We start from the raw sequence: 24,672 nt of genomic DNA, 5'->3' as shown, positions 1-24,672 counted from the left end.
GAAAAATTGTGCTCTATATGTGTAATATTAATTGAAATGCATTCTGTTCTCATGTATAACAAATTAGAACAAATAAATTAATTAAAAAACAACTATTGTTAGGAAACACAAAATGATCACATTGCTACAGTAAACCAAGTTAAGATTTTGAAAAATCAAATAGCAGGTGTAATGTCTGTAACAAAGTGAAAGCTGTCTCTTAAAAGGAGAAATTTACTCCAAATTTACTCCATTCTCTTTAAAAGAAGTGATGTTTGGACTGGAGTTGTAGCTCAGTGGTAGAGCACTTGAGTCACTAGTGTGAGGCACTGGGTTCAATCCTAGCACCACATTTAAAAAAAAAAAAGGAACAAATAAAGCATTGAGTTCATATACAACTAAAAAAAAAACTAAAAAAAAAAAAAAGTCACGCTACAGGCAAAAGCATACCTTTGTCACTAAAATGTTATCCTGTTTTGCTATTAGGAGAAAAACTCAGAGCAGATTTCAAATCAGTGTGATAGAAAAGTGATACATCTTCCTTTTACCCCTAAAGGTAGCTAAGTCAGGGTAAGAAAAACTTAACAGTGAACATAATTCAGCTGAGAACAGGGAGGATGTGAACTTTTGTGATGTCACATTATATAGCTATGCACAAGACTTGACATTTTTAACAAAACAGCAGAGAGGTGACAAAAATAGTTAAAGTTTATATTCTCTCTAAAACTTGAATTAAAACAGTGAGAAACCACGAATCAACGTAGGTAAGGATTAAGAGGAAACAAATTACAATTGCAGTTATAGTTATTTTATTCTTTAAAAGTCATGACATTGTACAAATTAACATTTAGGAATGTTGATACAGTTAGTATACATATAGCCATTTTTTAAACTATTTCTTTAAAGGTTTGGTTTTTTGAGAACGTGTAGCTAATATGTTCATTTCAGGAAAATAGAAAACAGTGGATATTTCTTTAGAAAAAGGGGAGATCATATCTGCTTGTGTCTTACCTCAACTCTGGTCTTTTAGTTTTGTTTGATTCTTTACCTCTTATCATACCATGGACATGAAACTTATCTTTTAACCCTTTATTATCACACACTCTGGAATTGGACTTCTTAGGTTTGAGGCCTGATTTTGGTACTCATTACCTGCACAGACTTGGGAAGATATGTTCCACTGTTGCCTCAGTTTCCTCTTCTATAAAATAACTTTAATGTATATAACATCTACTTCATTAGGTAGTTGCATTACATAAATTAACCTATAAATTGTTTAAGACAGTGCTCAATCATAACATGTACCATATGTGATAGTTATCATTAATCATCATTGCTAAGACTATTCACCCATTTGTTCATTCATTATCAATATAAATATGAGGCTTTTCTCAACATCTTTCTATTCACACTCATATTAACCATTGAGAATAAAGAATTATTATATTTTATAATATAATATATATTTTATCTAATATTTAGATATATTTTATCTATCTCTAATGGAAGTACAATAGCAACTAATCTAAAACAGTAATTCATAGAATTTTGTTATGTTGAACACTTGTTTTTTTCATCTTACTAGGAGGTGTTATAGGATCTATAGGTTTTTAAAGTTGAAGTAAATTAAAATTCATTTCAGACTTTTATGATTCTCTAGAATGTCACAACTACAGGTTCCCAGCCACTGTTCTCACATCTCACAAACTTATACAGATTTGTAAAGTCTCCTTATAAATGATGGGTAAGAAAGAAACCCTACTTTTCAACCAAGCATGGGAATATATATATCATATAATTTAGGCATGTCAGCTGGGGTCATAGACTCTAATATGCCACTTGAGCCCGAGGTTGAGAATCGCTGTCCCAGCAAGTCACTGTCCTCCACAGAAGCACATTTCATCCTACATATATGTGGGGAGTAGAAAAAGAAGTTGGGAACTTTCTCCTCACTCACCTAAATGATCTATATCTTTTCCAAAGGAACATTCAATTTTTCAGTCCACTCTATAAGTAAGAAATGAAAATGGCAAATGACTCTTCGTTTCCTTTACCTCTTATTAGTGTCATATTTTATAGTTTTCATGATGAAATATGCCCTCATTTTTCTTGGAAGATGGATCCTGGCCTTCTACCATTAGAGATTCCTACTCAACTACTCAGGCCACTCTTTGTTTTCTCTTTCAACCTCATTTCTGAGTCCTCAACTTGGGGACTTCTTGCTCAAAAAAAATTCCCACACATTTGTGGCTGCAGGTTGACCATGAAATCAGCTGGACCCTTAAAACATTCAAATTAAATAATAAATAAATAAATAGACAAATTTTCACTCTTCAATAATTTATTACATTCATATGATAAATATCAATAAATGCATTCAGTACTTTATACAAATATGGTATCCTTTATACTCTACATTCTTTTCTCAAAATCCACAAGTATAAGGAAAATATTCCACATGGCTGCTCTAATGGCTGGCTTTGCCTGTTTGTGAAAACAAGTTGGAATTAGTTCGGGCAAATGGGCTTTTAGTTGCTGTTCTGCTCAATTTTGTTTGATTGTTCCTACTGTGCAGAGCTCCATTAGTGATTTTCAAGTCTGAGCCTTCAAGGTTATTATTCTCCTTTTAATGGAAAATATGATTTAAATATAATTTTTCAGGAAATGATATGCTGGTCAGCAACTGCATGCAGCTAGCAATAATGGCATTGAGTTATACACAATGGTCAATCCACAGCACAAACAAACAAACAAATAAAAAGCCTTTGCATATATTGACTTGAGGAAATAACTCACTTAAGTTTTAGAATAACAACCACAGGAACTCATCTTGCTTACTGTTTATATTATAGTCATATGAAATTGAATCCCAAGGCAATGAGACATAATCACTCATGAGATTCACTACATGTGTCAAGGTACAGCTACTTGAAATGGTGACAAACAAGTGCCTTCCCATCACACTGGGCCAACACACTAGCCGATGATAATAATTGATATTGATATTGATATTAGTGTATTTACTGAGCAACTCTTCAGTGGAAGGACTTCTGCTAAGGGACTTTTAGTATAATACCTCATTTAATTTTCACAAGTGTCTATCCATATTTTAAATTTACATAAGAGGAAACTGAAACTCAAGACGGTTTAATTAACAAGTGTCATTATTTGAACCTAAATCAATCCAACTCTGATCCATTATCTACTATAGGAATCTGAAAAAGGGAATAGATCCCAATAATATTTAGAATTTTGCTTTTTAAGGGAGTAGGCATGTTATCATAGAACACAGGTTTGGGAATCAGAATGGTGTTGGAAATCTCGACCTATCAATTTATGACTTAAGCAACCCGGCATAGTTGTTTAGCTTCCCAACTTAGGCCACAGTTTCTTTATGTGCAAGAGAATGTAGGCAAAAAGGAACTCGCATGTTTAGGAGGATATAAGATGATACGGGAACAAAGTGAAAAAGAGGAAACTAGTTCAGGTGTGGGAGTGAGGGTAAGACAGAAGGAAATTTTAAAATGGAAGATCTCCATCAGTACAGATGAGGCAAATGACATCAGAGGTACAAATGACAACAGAATAAGAGTAAATATTATGAAATTATGTGGTACAAGTACAGTTAATTTGTCTACATAAAATCTAGTATGTTTGTGTGTCTATTTAGCTTAAGAGGAAAACTGGGGTCAGGTCATAGAGACTCTTAAATGCTATGTTGATGTTTTAGAATCAAAGTTATACAGAATAATTCAGAATATTACAATAAGATATATTAGAATTAAATCCAGATTCCACTTCTGGTTAGCTGTGTGATTATGGAAAAGAGAAAATTGAACTCATTTTTTTTTATTTTGTAAAATATAGTAATCCAAGTACCTGTTTCATAAAGCTAATTAAGGAGGGAGTTATGTAATGCTGTACCAAGACCAGTACATAAAGCATGTCAGAGTTAGAAATTTCTACTATGAGAAGAAGCTGTTGAAGATTTGATGTAAAAATAAATATCCAATCTACTATCCTTGACTCCCTCCACTCTCTGCTGAACCTCAACTACATATTATTTGTAGTCCTAGGCTTTTGTTTGTTTATGAGAGAAATCTGTTTTATTTGTGGTTTATCTAACATGATTAGCTTCAAAATGTAAGAAATGGAAAGAAGAGAAAAAAATAAAGGAGTCTAAATGGACCCTGTTCTCTGGTAATAGTTTAGCTAGTTTGTTTATAGATATTTTCTGGCCAGGAGGAGATGGACAATATTAAGGGAAGATTGACAATATTATCCTTGATGTGCCCCTGCAACCTCAATATTCTAAATATTCAAAAATGCTTCTATTCTTGAAAATAACTCATTTAAAGCAGTTTACAAAGGCTGGGAGAACATGGACAGCTTTGAAGGTGGAATATTTAACCTTATTCAAGATGTGAGACAAGATGCCAGTTCTTCAACATAATGTAAATGTTTGGCTTGCTTACTATTTTGAAAAGGTCAATCCCCATTGAGGAACAGCTCTGTGAAATTAGGAAGAGTGCATAAAATCTCCTTAACTGAATAATGAAATGTAAAACAAGATGTCCCTTGTCATTAGGGGGCTCCTCATTTGCTGGCTATACTGTAATTTCCTCTCCACGTCTCTAAGAATGCCCTACTCTTTCAGCTCAGCGTTTTGTGGCAGAATCCTTCAAGTCATTGCCTATATCCCCAGGTATGTTCAAAACCTTTGGAAATCCCAGTATCACTGAAGGACTAGTTATAAGGATTCTGATTCTCAAGAACAGGAAACTTAAATAATTACACTAACATATGTCTATGCTGGTAGATAACAAGTATTTTATGTTTTTACTTCTTCTGAGACTCATCATGGGAAGAGCAAAGATGAAGGAGCTTGAGTTCACACACCAATGAAACAAAGGCCACTAGAGATTTACTGGCTTCTTCAAGATCCTGTCAAAATTGTACTTTCACAGATATATGGGTCCTATCTTAATGTTCTACTCAATGGAGTAAATCCACTGAGAGCCTAGCTGCATAATAAAGGGCATTGTTTTTATAAATGCAAGCAGGCATAACTCTTTGTTATCACTCACATATCAATTCTTTTAAAGAAAATCTTAGTGATATGAACAATCTTGGCTACTTCCTGGGGGAGGAAGTAGTATACTAAGATTATATCAAGCATCATCTAGAAGGAACTATGAGATATAAGGTGTCCCTTGCTAATTTCATAACAATGCATTACAACAGCAACATGACACTTTCTAAATGACTTCAAATTCATACTTCCCTCTGGTAATGTGATTTCTTGGAAACTGTGAGCCGGACATTACAGAAAGCTTTTAGATAAAGTGTGTAATTACTTGGACTTATAATTATACTGATGAGGTTGGTGAATAATTATATGTTTATGAAAAAACACCATGAGATTCTTAAGTAGATGACATCAACACGTCATCTTTCTCAGATGCTTTTAGTCTATAATCATTTATTGTATATCTGTGTGCTTTTTACTTTACCAATTATGTTAGAGTGGAAGTTTAAATCATATTTAATTATTTTTAAAAAAACTTATATGGTTTTTTCTGTTTTAAAATTTAATTTTACTAATTAATGCAAAAGTGTTTTTTAATCTTTAGGAACATTATTACTCTTTACATGATCATATTCATAAATTGATTATAAACTGACATTATTTTCTCTTTCACTATGTTAATCATTTTTGTTGTTTTAGTGACTTCTATTTCAGAAATATATTTTATGTAAGTCATCTCACTTAATTTTCATAATGCTATTTACCTTGCAGAACACTGAAATTTTGAGAGTTTATCCAATTATCACAAGTCAGGATTTGTACCAAATTCTGAATGATTCCAAATTATATTCTCTTAATAGGTAAATATATAAGTTTGATTATTTTGGAGATAGTACTGAAGTCCATTGTTTACTCATCCAAAAACTTCTATATACTGTGCTTAAATAATACTAAGACCCTCTTCATTTCCTTGTTAAAAGATGTGCTTCACAGCCTTTTCCCCTTTGCATAACCTAAAAAGTATGGACACTCTAAAACATGCAACTGTTTAGTTGAATTAACTCCTTGCTTTCAATTATAAATTTTAACTGAATCTTTGATTATTGAATGCTTTCATTCTATTCACTCCCCAAACAGTAGTCAGCAGTTCTTTTTTTTAAATACACAACAGCAGAATGCAATGCAATTCTTATTACACATATAGAGCACATTTTTTCATATCTTTGTATATAAAGTATGTTCACGCCAATTCATATCTTTATATATGTACTTTGTTTTTTTGCATTACAATTCTTATTACACATATATACCACAATTTTTCATCTGTTTGTATATAAAGTAGGTTATTTCTTAAGTCTAACATATTCTATATGTAAAACTTATGACTATAACATATTGTTATATATTTTATACACACATATTACATATATGTAATTTTAAGATCTATTTCTTCACTTTCCTCACCATAATCTAGAGGGGAAATGTGACAATAATTATAATCTTTATGTAACTATTTTATTTGTACATTTTTTACTATGTTTACTTAATCTGGATATATATTGGCTGTTTTAAAACACTTAATTTTTCCTGAGGACTAAAGAATGAATAGACAGGCATAGTTTAAAAGACTGTTATGTTTCTAGCTTCTGATTTTACTGAAGGTCACAATGATGTTTTCTGAAAATAGTAAACTAGGAAAAACACTTATTAGTAAATCCACTATACCAATGAACCTGAAGGAAGAGAAGTGGTTAATATACATCTCACAGAGAAATAACCAACTTAATTAAACAGAACCTAAAATTTCTGATTTCAATTTAAGTAAGTTGCTTATTTTAAATTAGAGCAGACATGGGCTCTTCACAATGAACAAAACATAATTTCTGCTTAGTTCCTCCCCCGCCTTCTTTCTTTTTTTGGAGGTACCAGAGATTGAACTCTGGGACACTTGGCCACTGAGCCACATCCCCAGCTCTATTTTGTATTTTATTTAGAGACAGGGTCTCACTGAGTAGCTTAGTGCCTCACTTTTGCTGAGGCTGGCTTTGGAATCATGAACCTCCTGCCTCAGTCTCCCCTCAGCCACTGAGATTACAACCATGCACCACTGCACCTGGCAATTTTTGCTTAGTTTCTTACCTGCACAATGTCCCTCTCGGCATATTTTCCTCTGGAGGAGACTCTTACATCATCACCATCCAATTCAACCATTGCTTAAAAATAAAATACAATCAATGATTTATTCAGTATATTTTTATCAAAATTTAAAACTATAGACAGTAAGACATCAGTATATATATGTACACAGCAATGTGTTCTATGTAATGACAGCAAGCCTGCCACCTTCATCTCTTCATTTATTTCTCCCACAAAACATGACTGAGTACACCACTTTTTGATAAAAGCAAGACAAGACCTTTAATGGCCCTTTCAGATAGGCAGAGCCAGTACATTCAGGAACAGTCTTTGGGTCCATCTCTCTCTCCTATAGGTTCTAAACTTTAGTTACATGCTTTTATGACTGATTGGGCAAGTAATATTAGCCCATTAAATTTTAATTTTTCTTTCCAATTTAAGAAATTTGGCAGCAATTTTAGAATTCTGGATGCCAAGTTAAACTGCATTCTCATTGGAACTACAACAAAGCTATATGTCCACATTGCCCAATTTTTACTTTATAAATAAATTACAAAATAAAGTGATATTTTATCAGTCCTTATACTGATTGGATAGTTGGGTTTTTAGAAAGTCTGTTTTGTTGTTGTTGTTGGTGGTGAAGAAGTAATTTCAGCATTGCATAGATCAGCTGGTATTTGGAAATGCTGTGATATAATGGGCAGCTGGTGGCACAGAATGCCATGCTGCGATTTAAGAACATTTTCCAGAGTTTATTAAGTTTTCAGTGAGAATTTTCTAAATAATTAATTACATGAGGGATGCTAATTTGTGCTTAAAGTATAATTCTATTACTTATAATTCATTTTGTATACACATGACATTCACCAGACTCCAGAGAGCCACTTGCAATTATGTTTGCCTCTTTACCCCCCAAAACAAAATAGTGCTCAGTCAGAATACAATCCACCTCTTCACTATTTTCTTCAGTCCTTGGATAATGTATTTGAGTTAAAAAACATTGTTTTCAATTTTATCTTTCTATATATGTTTGTGAGTCAAAGTTTCGGCTGAAGTAACACTAGTACGTACATCAGAGAGCAAGCATTCAACAATTTGCTTAGATATACCACACAAGTCATAATTTTGTAAGATGTATACATTATCAATAATAAGTTAATGAACTTATTTAAAATACAAAAGACCTATATTTTCTCCTCTATTTCTTAGGATGTAAATATGATGTTCAAATATTTTCAATACTTACTTCCTATTTCAACTAGGTTAGCTTTCATAATTTTCATTATTACTTTGAGACAAAATGGCACATTGTACCTGGGCACAGTGGCCACACCTATAATCCCAGTGACTTGGGAAGCTTAGGCAGGCAGACTGCAAGTTTGAGACCAGCCTCGGCAACTTAGCAAGGACCTAAGCAATTTAGTGAAACCCTGTCTCAAAGTAAAAGAAAATAAAAAGGGATGGGGATATAGCTCAATGATATAGCACCACTGGATTCAAACCCCAGTGCAAATCAAAAAACTGCACATTGATAGTGACAGGTCAGCAATCACAGAAAATTCCCCTTTATTCTCTAATATATTAATAAGCTACAATAAGTACCCTGTGCTCACTCTAAAATGGGAAACAAGAATCCAGTGATAATCTAGGTCTCACCTTCCACAGTCCTCTACAATATCTATAGGTCTTTGAGAATGTTTCATTATCATTAATGAAGACAATGACAGTAATTCAGGTAATCCATATAAGGATGAGATCTTATTAAGCATATCTTTCTTTTCAACGTGCCCTTTGGGTTAAAAGGTTTCAGGCAGCAAGAGCTGGAGGCTCTGCATTTGAGAGAAGGAGAAGGGATGGTGTGCAAGTAGTGAGGGGCCACATCCACTCTTCAGGTTTTCAGACCATCTTATTCTCAAGGAGGCAGAGATTATGAGTTCCCATTCCCTACAGGTATCCCAGCCCAGAAAGAGGTGCAGGAGAGACAGACCTGCACTTCTTTCTAGCCATGAGAGAAAATGAATTTAGAATCCTTTCTATTTACTCCTTCCCCAACTTTCATCAAAGCTGATGGCCAGATGCCGCTTTAAGTTTACTCTTTGACTGTCTTTTAAGGATAAAGAAACCATATTTGGAGAAATCATTTTTTATTAATGAAGGTGCTTTATATTGGAGAGGAAAGTCACCAAGAAAAATTACAAAGAGCATTTAAAACTATTCTTATTAAAATATAGAAATGGCTGGGTGCAGTGACACATGCCTGTAATCCCGTTGGCTTGGGAGGCTGAGGCAGGAGGATCATGAGTTCAAAGCCAGCCTCAGCAACTTAGTGAGGCCCTAAGCAACTCAGCAAGACTCTGTCTCTAAATAAAATATATTTAAAAAGCTGGAGATGTAGCCCAGTGGTTAAGCAGCCCTGAGTTCAATCCTGAGCGCGCGTGCACACCCCACACCCCACATATATACACATTGCACACACATATGTATAAATGAATGAGAATATTCACTAATCTAATAGTTTATTCTTATTTCCTCTCTTCTCAAGAACATTTTGCATTTCTTGTTCATGCCAACCATGTCTTTCTGATTAAAACTGTGTAGATGTAAACTTATGTGATTAACAGATATAATCTGCAATTTGGATTTCATTCTTTACTTTGCTGGATTATATATATGAAATGTAAATTTATTCTATGGTAGATTTCAAAGTTCCAAAAGAGGATCTTCTGATAGGATAGCAGTAATCTGACTGTAAGTCAGAGATTTTTCTATATTATGCATTATTGTCTCCTAACAGGATAGTTGACTTTTCTAGTACTCTTGAATATCCTGAAAGTTTTCCATCCTATTAAAAGTTCTTTCTGGTGAAAATAGAAACCAGGTGTTGCATGATACTAATTCCATATTCACATGTTCCCCAGGGAAAGTTTCAGTCTAATTTCCTGGAGGGAATTCTACTGGGAAGGTAATGCATGATCCTAATTCCATATTCACATGTTCCCCAGGGAAAGTTTCAGTCTAATTTCCTGGAGGGGATTCTACTGGGAAGGTAACTTCCCTTTCTATCTGTAACCACCACATGCTGAGAGAGGAGTGAGTCATAGGATTATTAAGGTTAGGAGAAAGAAATAAACTTGACTTCCCCTATCCTTGGAATAAATGTAGTTTCTCCTACGGAATGTTTACCAGCTAAAGTTCTACCCCATCAGGAGATCTGCAGATAACAATGAGGTCATTTAATCTAAAGGTAATGGAAAGTCCAACTCTGTTCACAGGATCACCCCATATCTCAAATTCTGCATTGCTGGTAAGATAAGCTGATATGCTGGTCTGAGTGATGCCTGAATATTTTTTTTTTCCAATTAGTTCAGAATCAGGGAGGGAAATGATGAATTATACCTCAAAACATAACAAATTCATTGGGAACAAAAGAAAAAAGAAGATAAATAGATGTGGCTGTGGGATGAGGGTAGTGTCCAGATGGTTGTGCCTGCTGTTCTTCATAGAAATACATGACCAAAAATATCAGGAAAGTGCTTTGTGGGGGGTGCACCATGTGTGGGGGTTCTTGAACAAGAAGAAGGGACTGAGGTTGACTATCACGGAGGTCATACACTTAACAGCAAAATTCTATAGGTGTCAGGAGACCTGAGATGTACCCATGAGTGGTGAGTCATTTAGAGCTAAAAGCAAACAATAGCTGAAGAAAAAATGACTTTAGTCCAGCAATCAGCAATGTTTGTGAATCACAGTCCATCACTGATGACTGCACGTTATCAGGTGCACAAGCATCGAAAAGAAGGCATTCCTAGCTCCAGAGAGGTGTTTCAAATTCACGCCTGAAATACTATGTAAGCTGATGCAAACACTGAGAGAAAATATTAGCAGAAGCAGTAGCAGTCAGGACTAAATGACTTTTGCTTTAGAAACTGTAAGATAATGATCATGAAAAGGATGATCAGTCAAGCAAAAAATCTAAGGGAATCCAGAGTCAGCTAGATAGCTTTGCCCCTTGTGCTGTATCAGAGACTGACAGATCAGCACTATCCTTAGGCAGGGAGTCTGCTGGTTAAACAAGAATCACCCGGTCATAATCATACTCAAATGAGCCACATATGTGCCTAATTTAACCAGTAACTTACCAAGGATGGTTCCAAACATTCTAAAAGTACTTTCATTTCCAAAGTCCCGAGCTAAATAAATAGCCATTGTTAATAAAAATACTAGAACCACATGAATGTTCTATGATTCAGCACAGTTTCCTAAAAGGAATTCACCAGATGACTAGAAACAGATTATGCCTAGTTTACCCAGATCACTAGTTACAAAACACCTGTAACTTAATTGACATTTGAATGAGGCCGGGGTCCACAAAGAAAACCACTCATGAGCCAATTTAGAATAATCATCTAAGGTCTCATTAAATTTCAGCTGGTCAGTTCCAATTCATTTTACTTTGCTCTTTCACATGACAGCACTTCTCTATTTATAAAACTAATGTCTATCAACAAACCAGGGTCTGGAAACTTATTAAATTAACATATTATGCTTATTTAACATTTCTTTTCACAACTTGATGATTTATTAATTTAGCGCTCATCCTTAAAGGTTTTTAGTGAACTCAGAATGTGTTTTGCCTCGGGAACCAAAACTCAATTTATCACCCTGTCAGTCTTAAATATTATTTTGAGGTATAAACTATCGCTAATGAAATGGTAAGCTACATGTTGAATTAATCTGAAAACAAGGGAGAGAATGTCCTATTTGGAAGACAGTACCTTTTACTTTGTTTACCTTAACAGACATCATCATGAACTGTCTATTTTTATGTTTACCTGGAAATTTTATCCAAACCCAAACAACCACATCCTTCTGCAAAGGAAAAAAACAATAAAAGTCTATGAGCTTGACATATCAAACTCAATAGATTTCCAAGGAATGCTATTGCAATTTTACTACTTACCATCAAATTCAGCTGGTCCAACACCCACTATAATGATTGACATTGGAAGTTTTGAGGCCTTTGGAAAAAAATAACACAATTAGCTTTCAATTGAGAAACTTAGTTATTAAGAAGAAGAAAATAATATTCTGAATTTGATTTGATGTTTTCACAGATGTTCGTTAACACAGTTTTTAAACGTATCCAAAATTATTAATAGAATGATATACTTGATTCCACTGTTATCCTTTCCAAACTCTCTTAAGTATGCTAACCCAGTAGAGCATTCTTCAGGAATAACCAGCTCTATACAAAACCAAAGAACGTATACTTTCATTGCTATTTTCAGCCAAAATCTTTCTAAGCTGATGTTGGGTGTCTTTAGTTGGTTTTTCATTTTCTTTCTCCTCCCTGGATCTATCAGTTGCTAAGGGATGGGGGGAACCAAATCATTGCCAGATTCATGAAATAGTACTACCATATTTTACTTCATTTATACCAAAGGTTAGAAAAAGCCATTTTCACAGTAAACGAGGAAAAAAAATGATCACTATAGAAAATAATTTTCAGAATTCTTAATTTATGTGTTAAATATCCAGGAAATTGTGAGGGATACTGAATGTTTGATGTTTTTCCATCATTTGTATTACTTAATTTATATTATCATCTTAAATATTTAAATGGCAAGAAGGTGAGATCCAGCAACAGATAGATGTCACTCTATAGCAAACACATTTTCAGTCTTAAAGTCAATAAATTATGAATAATTGTTTCTCAGTGCATCATGTCCAATTAGTTAAAACCTAAATTATTAAGTCCATATTTTAATGTGCAAACTAATGCCGCTGATGAAAGCATCAAGGAAATAGATAAATTCCAAGCATGTCTAGTTAAAAACACATAAAACAAAAATTTGTCTGCCTTTACCACCTTTTTGCATGTTTGTTTTTTCTAAGAAAATCTATAAAGCATTTGATTTTCCCCACATGTAACTGTTTTTTTTTCTTACACCAAACAGTTGTATTTCTCTGTGTTTTTATTAAAACTAATTTTTCATTAAATGTCTACATTGTGCCAATCATTGCTAAGCCTAGGTGTAGAAGGTGAGTAAAAGTGGATATGATTTAATAGATTATCATCCAGTAAATAAAGACTTCTATAGACAATTTAGAACAGAACTGGGCACAGTGGTATATGCCTGTAATCAAAATAACTTGGAAGACTGAGGAAGGAGGATTGAAAGATAAAGTCCAGCCTTAGCAACTTAGCAAGATCCTGTCTCCAAATGAGAAATAAAAAGGACTGGAGATGTAGCTCAGTGGTAAATCATCCCTAGGTTCAACCCCCAGTACTATAAAAATTTTTAAAAATATATAGTAATAGAAACTAAACATACAATTAAGAATTAAAATGAGGATGCTTTTTAAATCAAGTCCAGTTCTATAGAATTAGACAGCACAATTCTGTAACTGGAATGCAAATGTTAAGAAATAATCTTTACAAGTCATAACACTGCATACAATTATATCAACTAACAGAGGTAAATACACTAACGCACATTAAGCTAATACTGCTACTTTCTGTTTTCAAGGCAAGAATTTTGTGCCAGTTGAACTATTTACCCAGACGTGTCCTTATGGATCAATGGTAAAGATATACATGAATTACCTGGATAAGGTTAAGAATGCAATCTGCTGCAAAGGTATGGGCATATTATTTCAGTGTTATGTCACCTAAAATAGATTCTGTTCTCAACCTAAGGGGCCCCATGCTATTCCTTAGCCCAAGACTCCAGATCCCTACTCACATTAACTATGGACTCCTTGGTTTGAGCCATGTCAGAGATAACACCGTCTGTCACAATCAGGAGCACAAAATACTGGGAACCATCCTTCACAGAAGAAGCATATCTGTAAAATTAAGGAATACTATGGTAAATAAAACATTCTATCTCCATATGATGGTTGCTAAATAACAACAGTAAACAAACCTTTTAATCTTGAGAAAATATTTAGATATGTTAGAAGTCTGCACAATGCAAACTCTTGTGAAAACACTTTTCTGAAATAACACACTGGAATAACAGCAACATTAGTGCCTGCCCGCACACAAAAATATACGAATGCCTTAGAAGTTTGTTTTTAATAAAAATTTTACTAAGATGAGGGCTGGTTTAGCACAATGGGATACACAAGGGTTTTGGAAATAGACTTGCCCTGACTAAGCAACATATTATGATCTTCAATAAATTATGTGAGCTGTCTGAACTGTTATTTTGTTATCTTGAAAAATCAGATAATAACAGATCTCTATATTGTTGGATGAAGTAATAAAGAATTGCATGTATGGTACTCAATATATAATAAAATTCGATAAGTTATAATAAAATAAATATAATAATAAAATGATTTCTGTTTGGAACAATATAGAGGTGATGATTGCACAAACATTGTGAACATACTAAATACCTTTAAAATGTACACCTTAAAATGGTTAATTTTATAGAATAGAAATTTCACCTCAATAAAAAAATGTAATAGAAGAAATGCCTTTTGACATACCCACAGTTCAAGTTCTTAATACACACGTAATTGATGAAAATGGGAAGAAAATTATAATATGGAAAAAATTACATGTAGAATAATTACATTCTAGTGCTTAAAGTTTATCAGAATTCTCACCAAATAATAACTCAGAGGCAGATTTTATGAATTTGCTACATTTTACTATATTTCTTCTTTTCCTGTTCTTCATTCTAGATTCGTAGTCAATACTGTCAACTAGATAATTTTTATGAGTTCTGTGCTTGACCGGTATGCAATCCATGTCCAGTAACAAGCAAACACTCAGTGGTCCTTGTAAGAGACATACAGTGAACAGGAAAAATATGGTCCAAGTTTCTAAAAATTTATCAGAATCACTGAATTAAAAAAAAATTCCATTGACTGGCCAATGAAATTCCTTCCAATCTGAAGGACCCCAAAGGATCCTGTTTGAACAGGTTGCGGGACAGACAAATAGCACATCATCCCAGTGAACAATATTTTTCTTGGACTGGAGAGTTAGCAACCATATGAATAAAAAAATATATTTACTAGTTTCTTAGGTGCTACTGAAACTAATATGTATGCATGCTTCTAATAAAATGACGGGTAACTTTCTGGACTGATGAAGAGAATATGAACTGATGCTGAGTGTTAAGGAAGGTGCATTAATTTGATTGTGCTACAACCAATGGGAAACAATCCAAAGCAGTTAGAAACCTACTTAATATTTTTATGAAATCTCACAACACTCAGGAATTCAATTTTTACTATTTAAATAGCAGCATTTTAAAAAGCATTCTTACTAGCCCTAATTCTGAAACATGGGAGTTTTACCTTTTGTGTAATTAAAGGAAGGTTAGAAATAGTAGTGGTGAATTTTTACCAGGTTCAAAAATAATACAGAAAATTGAATTTTAAGTCGACATGACATCAAAAATACCACTTCAAGTAACTTAGCTGACTTTCTTTTGATTTACCAGTATATATGTCTAAGAGGAGATCATATTCATATTCTCCCCATTCATAGGGGAGAGCAACTGAAGCAGATCATAGTAAACTGGGAATTTCTCTTAAATTTGTTATATTTATCTTACAAATGCATAGGAATTTTGCACTTATAGTATATATGCAATTGTACTGAGACTTTATATTTCTTAACTTTGAGGAACACTTATGCTGTAGAAAGATGCACTCATTTTATTATGTGGGTCCTTCCACCACTAAATATATTTGACTTAAGAATAAATTACATTATTTTATATAAAAGCATCCAATCCATTTCAGTCTTTATCACAGTCAGCAGCATAAGTCAATCTTTTAAAACTATTTATTGTTTCTATGGCATTTGCCCTATGCAGTGGTATAGTGTTCCACTTTGTAAGTCAATCTAAATTTTATACAAATACAGTGTTGTACTACCACTTCTTCTAATTTAGCCTTTTATTTTAAAAGTATTACTTAGTATTTCTTAAATATGTACGTAATATGCTACAGAACTGTATGAAGTAGAAAGACTCTGCTGGCCACACCTGGATTCCTCTTCCAAGAAGTGACACAGACACATGGATTGGCAGAACAGATCATATTTTAAAGGTCTTGTTCTGGGCAGAACAGATCATATTTTAAAGGAAGCTTGTTCCTTAACAGAACCTGATGATTAATCATTCAGTAAACGCATAATTAAAACTTGCATTAAGAGTCACCTCACTGCCTTTTCTCAAACATAGCCAATCTATAATTTATATATTAATATTACCATGATCAATCTGAGAGAAAAGCTAGCTTTGTCAGGGTTGAGTTTCTGTCCAAGTTTCTAGAATTGTTCACATAAAAGCTCAAAAACTCTTGGCTCATTTTTGTGAAACATTATTTCCACTTATTATTAGTTCACAGGAATGGAGAGGGCATGAAGACAAGTTAAGAAACTGGCTCAGGAATGTTTTACTTAAGGAACTCAGTTATGATTTATACAATGGATTGAATCTTCCTACTATCCAGTAAAGGAATTCCAACATTTAAATATTTCAAAACAAAGGAACCGTAAATTTTATGCTAACAAGTCATCACCCCAAACTACTTTTGCCTGTGTAATGAAATGACCAAATACATCCACAAAGACAGGTAGCCTTGCTTCAGTTCCTTTTGTATCTTTACCTCTGTAGCAGTGACAAAATGGTTTAAAGAGGCAAGATGTCAGAACAGACTGGAGTTGAAGTCAGACTATTTAGGTTGGAATTTTAGCTCCACCATACTTAGCCACTCACCATACCCACTTGATTATCAGTACCATAGGAACAATAACACTACTGTAATCTCCTAGAGTTATTATGAAGATTAAAATAAATAATCCATATTGCAGCACTGAGATAATGCACGGGCTCAATAGTGATTGTTTAGATTTTATTATTATTGATCATATGGAAGAAATAAAATAGACTACACTCTATAAATTAATTTAGAAATTCCAAAATAAAAATGTCATTTTTTTGAAGAATGAAAATTAATTTTGACTGATTATCTAGATTCTGCAGTGTTCTCAATATCAGGAAAAAATAAATATAAAAAGTCATTAGAGGGGCTGGGGATGTGGCTCAAGTGGTAGCACGCTCGCCTAGCATGCATGAGGCACTGGATTGGAGTCTCAGCACCACATAAAAATAAAATAAAGATATTTAAAAAAAAGTCAGTAGAATAGAAGTTGATAGATCCCTCTTTTTTATGGTACCAGGATTGAACCCAGGGACATTTAACCAGTGAGTCACATCTCCAGCCCTTTTTATTTTTTGAGACAGGATCTTGATACATTGCTTAGGGCCTCACTAAGTTGTTGAGGTGGCTTTGAACTTGTGATCCTCCTGTCTTACTCTCCTGAGCCTGTGGGATTATAGTTGTGTGCCACCACACTCAGCTAGATCCCTCTTTTAAAAACAGAAATGCCTCAAAACAAGTAATTTATTAGGCACTGGAAACAAATGGCTAAAAGGAAACAATGAATATATCTATGTCAAGTGAAGAAAATGGAGAAATTTTATGGTAGTCTGGAAATATATTTGATATTTTCACTGGTATATTTATTTTTGAAGTATTAAGTTGTTAAAAATATACCAGTACATAATATTCATCTCAGAAAATTTAAAATTGATATAAAATTTTAGATGAATCGAAGCTTTTGAAAAAATAAGAATGGAAATGTGTTACCATAGTCAAGAAGAAACTGTGATTAATCATGGGATAGTTAAAACTACATTTTATTCAAACCGCATATATACCTACACATAATTTCCTTCATATTTTCTCTCTACTGTTATCAATTAATGAAATTTAAACATCATTAAGAGGTTGTGAGGGGAACGGGAAAATAAACAAGGAGAGAAATGAAATACAGTAGATGGGGTAGAGAGAGAAGATGGGAGGGGAGGGGAGGGGGGATAGTAGAGGATAGGAAAGGTAGCAGAATACAACAGTCACTAATAGGGCATTATGTAAAAATGTGGATGTGTAACCGATGTGATTCTGCAATCTGTATTTGGGGTAAAAATGGGAGTTCATAACCAACTTGAATCTAATGTATGAAACATGATATGTCAAGAGCTTTGTAATGTTGTGAACAACCAATAAAAAAAAGAAAAAAAAAGAAATTTAAACATCATAAGAAATATTAAGTACTTAGTAAGGTCATTATATGGAAGCCCCCCAAATTATTTCTCCAATTTCAAATTTTCTTTCAATTTGCAACACAATGGTAAAACATTTCTTTCTTTGGTAGATATAATGGTTAGTATTATGTGTCAATTTGGCTAGATTTAAAACCCAATTATTTAATCTAATTATAATCTAAGCATTGCTGTGAAGGGATTTTGTAGGTATCATTAACATCTACAATCAAATGACTTTTAAGTGAAGGAAATTTGTTCAACTAGTTGAAGGCCTTAACTTGTTTTGTCCTATTGTCCCAGATTTGGAACATATATAAATATATGTTAGATATAATATGTATAGATATAATATGTAATATAATTACATAACATACAATTATAATAATAAACACACAATTATATTACAATATAATATTAATTAACATGATGATATATTTAAGCTTTAGATTACCATTTCTAACCTATCTAATGTAGCCATGTAATTTCATTGTAACATTGTTAACATTCCTAGAAAAAGAGAATTCTATTTTAAGAATGCAGTATCACCTTACCTGAGTTTCCAAACTGTCCACCTATAAATATCACACCTTCCAGCACCTACAACTATAAATATCACACCTTCCAGCACCTACAACTGCTTGAGTCAATTCTTTGAACTACATATCTACATGTATATCTTTTTCTACATGTCTCTTATTTGTTGCAGAAACCTGATAGGACAGGTATCAATCACAATCACATTTTCCACAAGTGATTAAGACAGACTAAGCATTTATATTGAAAAGTTTCTTTAGTTTTCAATTATAATTTGCTAATTATAATACATTCATAATGTATAATATTTAGCTAATTAAACAGGTATGGATTTCTCAGTATATGCAAACTACTGTGTATATACATATATAAGTATATAATCACAATAAATAGTTCCTACCTTCAATGTGGAAAATATCTACTTAATGTGACAACTGAGCAGCATTAAATTAGGTAAGTGTTGTGATGGAATGATACCACCGAGCAGAAGCAATGATTCACTGTGACTGAACTGTGGTACATTTGGGAAAATGTGAAGTAAAATGGAGTCAGATGGATGGGAAGTGGCTTGATATTGGAAGTTCTTGAATGCCTAGCTAAGATATCTCCACTTAGATTTATGACAAGGTATTAACAGATGTTGAGTAGAACTTTTATACCATTTTAAATATTGTTCCTTGGCCAGCTTTGGGAAAAGACAACTGAAAAAGCTGGAAATCGTAAGCAGAGGGTTGGAAATCCTCAGAAAAGCATATAAAACCTTCAAATATTACAAATTTGATATCTAGAGTCTTCTCTATTTCATGGTCTGTCATCCCATTAATATTGTAAGTCAGCAATCTTACTACGCAGAGATCAGTTCCCAAAATGATCATGTGCTTAAAGTCATTCTTAAGAAGAATAAGCATTCTTCAAAAATGCCAATAGAAATGATAAAAAGCCACTAAGCATTTCCTCATCTAAGAAATATACTTCTGAAGGTTCAAAAAAAATGAAACAAATGGACAAAGTATATACAAATATTTTCTCGACTTAAAACAAGTTTTAATAGCAATAAGTTAGTATATTTAGAATTCTTTTATTAGGTATTTGTTGATTACTTACTGCCTATATGATAGACATGGTGCTAAATACTATAGAAATTCAGTTACAAGTGATGAATAAGAAATTTTATATAAGTAAAGGTCACACTCATTTTAAATATGATATGGCACTTATTTTGATGTAGATATAAATAGTACCTTGTTTGTAGTTGATAAAGTTTTTGGATGAGACAAATTGTATGTATGTTTTAATAAAAATTTAAAAACAATTGAAACATAACATTTAAAGATAAGGGAATGAATAAAGGCATTTATTTTACATATCTGTAATAAGAGATAGATACACAGCATTTCCTATTGTGTTGAAAAGAAATGATGATTCATAAAAAGCATCTTTATTGTTTTTCTTATTTTCTTCCATTTAAAAAATAAAATAAAGAATTATTAGATTATGTCTTATTTTCAGAGTCTAAAAGCTTTAGCTAGCAACTACCTCTATATTTGAGAATTTACAAAATGCTGGGAAAAACATAAAATGGCTATAGAATACTATGAATAGTATATACAAATGTATCAAGAAATCTTGTGTCTGTAATTTTAATTTTTATAATGGCGATATACCAGGACAAGAAAATTTTAAAATTAATTTGTAAACACTGATGAATAATTTACAATAACTAGCAGGAATTCACACAAAATAAGTTCTGCCATTCTTGTCTTACCTTTTTGTAAAAATGTGATCTGTTAGGTAATATGAATCAATTAAAATTTATCTTGTACTAATATGATATTGATTCTGCTTTTTAAAAAAAATCATCAAAAAACTAGGAAATTGTAGTATAACATTTCTTACCCAGGCTAATATAATAAGGTATGATATGTCTTTCAAATTACAGGTAATGACCTATTAGTGTATTGTGAAATGAATTTTGTGGGCCAAATCTGAATTGGGAACAGAAAAGAATAGCATGCCATAGAAACAGAAAATATGAGATAATGAATAAGTATCATTCTATAACTAAATTTTTTTGTTTGTGTATGTATAAGGTTGAGATGTAAAATTCACATTTTAGGACAGATTAGAGAAAAAATGTTAGAAAAATCCAAACTAATGGGTAAAATTCACAGTTTTCCTTAATGTATCACTGTCATTCCAAGGTAGAGTTTTCCCTGGGGAGGTCCACTGAGGTCAGCTTTGGGTGCACAGGTACTTTAGCATCTTGTCCATGTCCCAGATAATGGAAAGTAGAACACATTAAAATTTTTAGTCATGTCCAGCAGGGAGGTGGTAAAGTAACAGAACCTTCAGAGAACTAGAGTTTCATATGACCTTTGTACACTGATAAACTGGTGAGAATGAGATACTTTTGGTTACATATTTGAAAGGACATAGAGCTATTCCTTTTTGATTATCTCAAAATAAGACTGAGCTTCATAGGATTTGCAATTGGCTCAAGTGAAACATTTTAGGGATTTGAAAAGCAGTGTCTAACTCATTTTTTTGCATTATTGAACAAAATGGTAAATAAGTATAAATAGATTTTCAGATTTTTAACATTTTATCTAGAACATGTAATAGATGGAGTCATAAGCAATTATATTCTGATCTCAGTACTATGCACTATATATAGGTAAAGCACTGGGAATTTATAAAATTAACTACTATATTAATTCCAGAAGTTAAAATAATGTGCCCTATATATATCATAAAGCTTCAAATTGTTGTCTTAATTGAATTCAGTCTCATTACTTCTTTGCTACTATGGAACATGACATTAAGTATGAATGACTAACATAGTTGAGCTCATCATCAATCATGTTATTGTTCTCATGATAGCTTTTTAAAAAAAAAATAACATTCCATTTTGTTGAACAAAGACAGGTCCTAACATAACTTAGTGTATGTTTCTTCACTTAACATTCTGATGTAAAGTTCTCAGCAAAGTATCCTGATAGCTTAATACGGGCACTACCATTTTAACTTTTTTCTCATTTTATTAGAGGTATATTAAAGAAAGCATCTTTGATGTGTGGAGTCATTCCAAAAAATATCATCATCCATTACACTAGAATAAATTCCTTCTCTATTCTATACTTACCTTGCCACATGGTTAATTACAGGAGCAAAGTTGGTTGGCCCATACAGTTGGACAGATTTCAGACTCCTATAATAAGCCTCCATAACCCCTTCAATGCCATCACAGTAGGGATTTTGAGGGTTGCCATTCTGTAGAAAGTTAGAGGGCAAAAAAATTAAAAACATAATGGTTAGTGGGGAATGTCTGTAATCCCAGCAGCTTAGCAGGCTGAGGCAGGAGGATAACAAGTTCAAAGCCAATCTCAGCAACTTAGCAAGTTGCCTCAAGTAACTTAGTAAGATCCTGCCTCAAAATAAAAAGTAAAAAGGGGGTGGGGATGTGGCTCAGTGGTTAAGTGCTCCTGGGTTCAATCCCCAGTACCAAAAGAAAAAGTAATGTCTCTGTGAAGATCAAATGAAAAAAAGGGAATAATACACACAGACATACATAAAGTTACTTTTAAGAGATATTCTTTTGTAGACTTTATAAAAACAAAAATATAATAAAGTGTTCAATACTATATTAATATATATTACAATGATATAAAATGCATAGACAAGAAAATTCAAATTAATCTTAAGAGAAACAGAATATCACACATTGTAAAATGAATACTGTCTTAATTTCACACATGTTGATAAATAGGTAGAGATGAACATAGCACAATTCTGAAAAGAAGAACATCAAAATAGGGATTACATCCAGGTGGTTAGATAACTGGTGATTTGCATTTCATTCTTTAGCCTATTCTATATTTTTTTTTTCAAAAATGCATGCAATGAACATACATTAAAATGAAAAAAAATCCAAATGTATAACTTTAATCTATTTTAACTGAAAGAAGGAAAAATGTAAAATAAATGCCACACGGACAATTTTCAGATTACAACTGACAACTCCAACTAGAGAAGGGATCAGAGGAATGATAATTTGGAGTGGGAAACATCAAGACAAAGTAAAAGGAAAAATATTTGAAGAAACATATGGACATTGTTCAAGGGAAATGAATATGATACTAATGAGTTCTGATTCTGGGGATGGTACCCAGATGGACAACTTGTAGAGCTTTATCTGCCTTCCATGTTCTTGTCATTATTCCATCTGATTCTCCTAGTTCACATTCCACAAATAAAACTAATAATGAATAACACATGGTACACAAAGTTGTGCCCTTTTGCATAGTGGCATAAGACAATAAACAATTATTGTCTCACACCTGGGGAGAATCCAGAGACTGCTCAACTGGGTGGCTCTTGAACAGGATCTCTCATGAGGTCAAAATGCTGGCCTGGACTGTAGTTATCTGAATGCCTGACAAGGCTGACGGATCTACTTCCAAGACTCACAAGGCTGTCCATCAGAGGCCAGATTGACTCTCCCAGTGCTGCTTCTCATAACATGGCAGCTAACTTCCCCCAGAACTTGTGATCCAAGAGAGAGGACAAGGACAAAACACCAAGGGCCTTTCATAAGCTATTTTAAAAAGCGGCATACCATTACTTCTACTTAATTTGCTAGAAACCAGTCACTAAGGATAGCCCACACTCAAGGGAAGGGGAATGAGGCTCCACCTGTGAAGGAGGGGCATATGGAAAATTTTGTAGTTATATTTTGAAACACAGGGATAGTAACTACACTTAAGCACAGTTAGCAATCATTTTGGCCTGAGTGTTCTTATCTTTAAAAAAATCACAAGTAACTGGCAATCTATAATTAAAACTTGTTGAATTTTATATGCCAAGATTTAAAGTATTTACATATATAATTTTTATAATAACCTCCAAAAAGGTAGCTTAAAGTACTGTCATTATCCCTGCTTTATAGATAAAGGAACTGAGGCACTGAGATCATCCTTTGCCCAAAGTTACACAACACAAATAGGAGATCTAAGATTTGAAATTTAGTTAGTCTAACTCCAAGGCTCACTCTCTTAATCACCATTACATCACCACATTATGAAACCCTAAACTTTTCGAAAAGTTGGAGAGCTTGGAAACTGAGCCAGAAATTACCAGCTACTTCAATTTTGTTATTTGTAAGAAAAGGATTTTTAATCATTTTTTTCCTTTTATTATTCTTTCTTCTTCAGTTTTTATTAACTCTCACATAATGTTTTACATAAAAAAATTATAAAAGACCTTTGTGAATTATAAAATTGGTTACACAGATTATTTGAAATTAAAGTGTAAGAGTTTAACATTTAGCACAAAACAATTGATGATTGGTTTTGATGTTAATCTGAGCTGGCCTATTTAACCTTCTTTTAAGTAAGATTTTATGGTGCTCTTTTCCCTTGATAAGATATGAAGCTAATTAAAATTAAAACTCATTACCAATTTTGAACATATAAAAATGTAGTATGTATCTGCCTTAAGGGAACAATTACAAACTAGGATAGTTCTGAGCTCCTGTTTGATCAGCATTTTAACATTTTAACTGGGGGTTTATATTTCTTTTTCTTTTCTTTTTTTGAGGGGGTGGGAGAGAGAGAGAGAATTTTTTAATATTTATTTTTTAGTTTTCAGTGGACACAACATCTTTATTTTTTTTATTTTTTTATGTGGTGCTGAGGATGGAACCCAGTGCTCTGAGCATGCCAGGCGAGTGCGCTACGGTTTCAGCCACATCCCCAGCCCCAGGGCTTTATATTTCTATGAAACTATTTCCTTCTTTTCCTCTAAAACTGAAATTACAACAAGGCTCCTGTTTTGTTTTGTTTTTTCTTTTGGTAG

The 24,672-nt window shown here is 33.1% G+C and overlaps 1 protein-coding gene across 1 annotated transcript in view; it reads right to left on the bottom strand.

The window, feature by feature from the left end:
• The window catches only part of Cpne8 (copine 8), a 194,985-nt gene that overhangs the window by 2,336 nt on the left and 167,977 nt on the right, over nt 1–24,672 (bottom strand). The window contains exons 16-19 of the mRNA XM_026393935.2: nt 21,962–22,089; nt 13,891–13,993; nt 12,105–12,162; nt 7,148–7,221 (exon numbers count right to left, since the gene is read on the bottom strand). Coding sequence (XP_026249720.1) covers nt 7,148–7,221; nt 12,105–12,162; nt 13,891–13,993; nt 21,962–22,089 — 363 coding nt within the window. The remainder of the gene's footprint in view (nt 1–7,147; nt 7,222–12,104; nt 12,163–13,890; nt 13,994–21,961; nt 22,090–24,672) is intronic.

This window comes from Urocitellus parryii, chromosome 5 (genome assembly GCF_045843805.1).
Source record: "Urocitellus parryii isolate mUroPar1 chromosome 5, mUroPar1.hap1, whole genome shotgun sequence".
Lineage (NCBI taxonomy): Eukaryota > Metazoa > Chordata > Mammalia > Rodentia > Sciuridae > Urocitellus > Urocitellus parryii.
The sequence above is the reverse complement of the archived record's forward strand: the minus strand, read 5'-3'. Positions and strand labels throughout refer to the sequence as shown.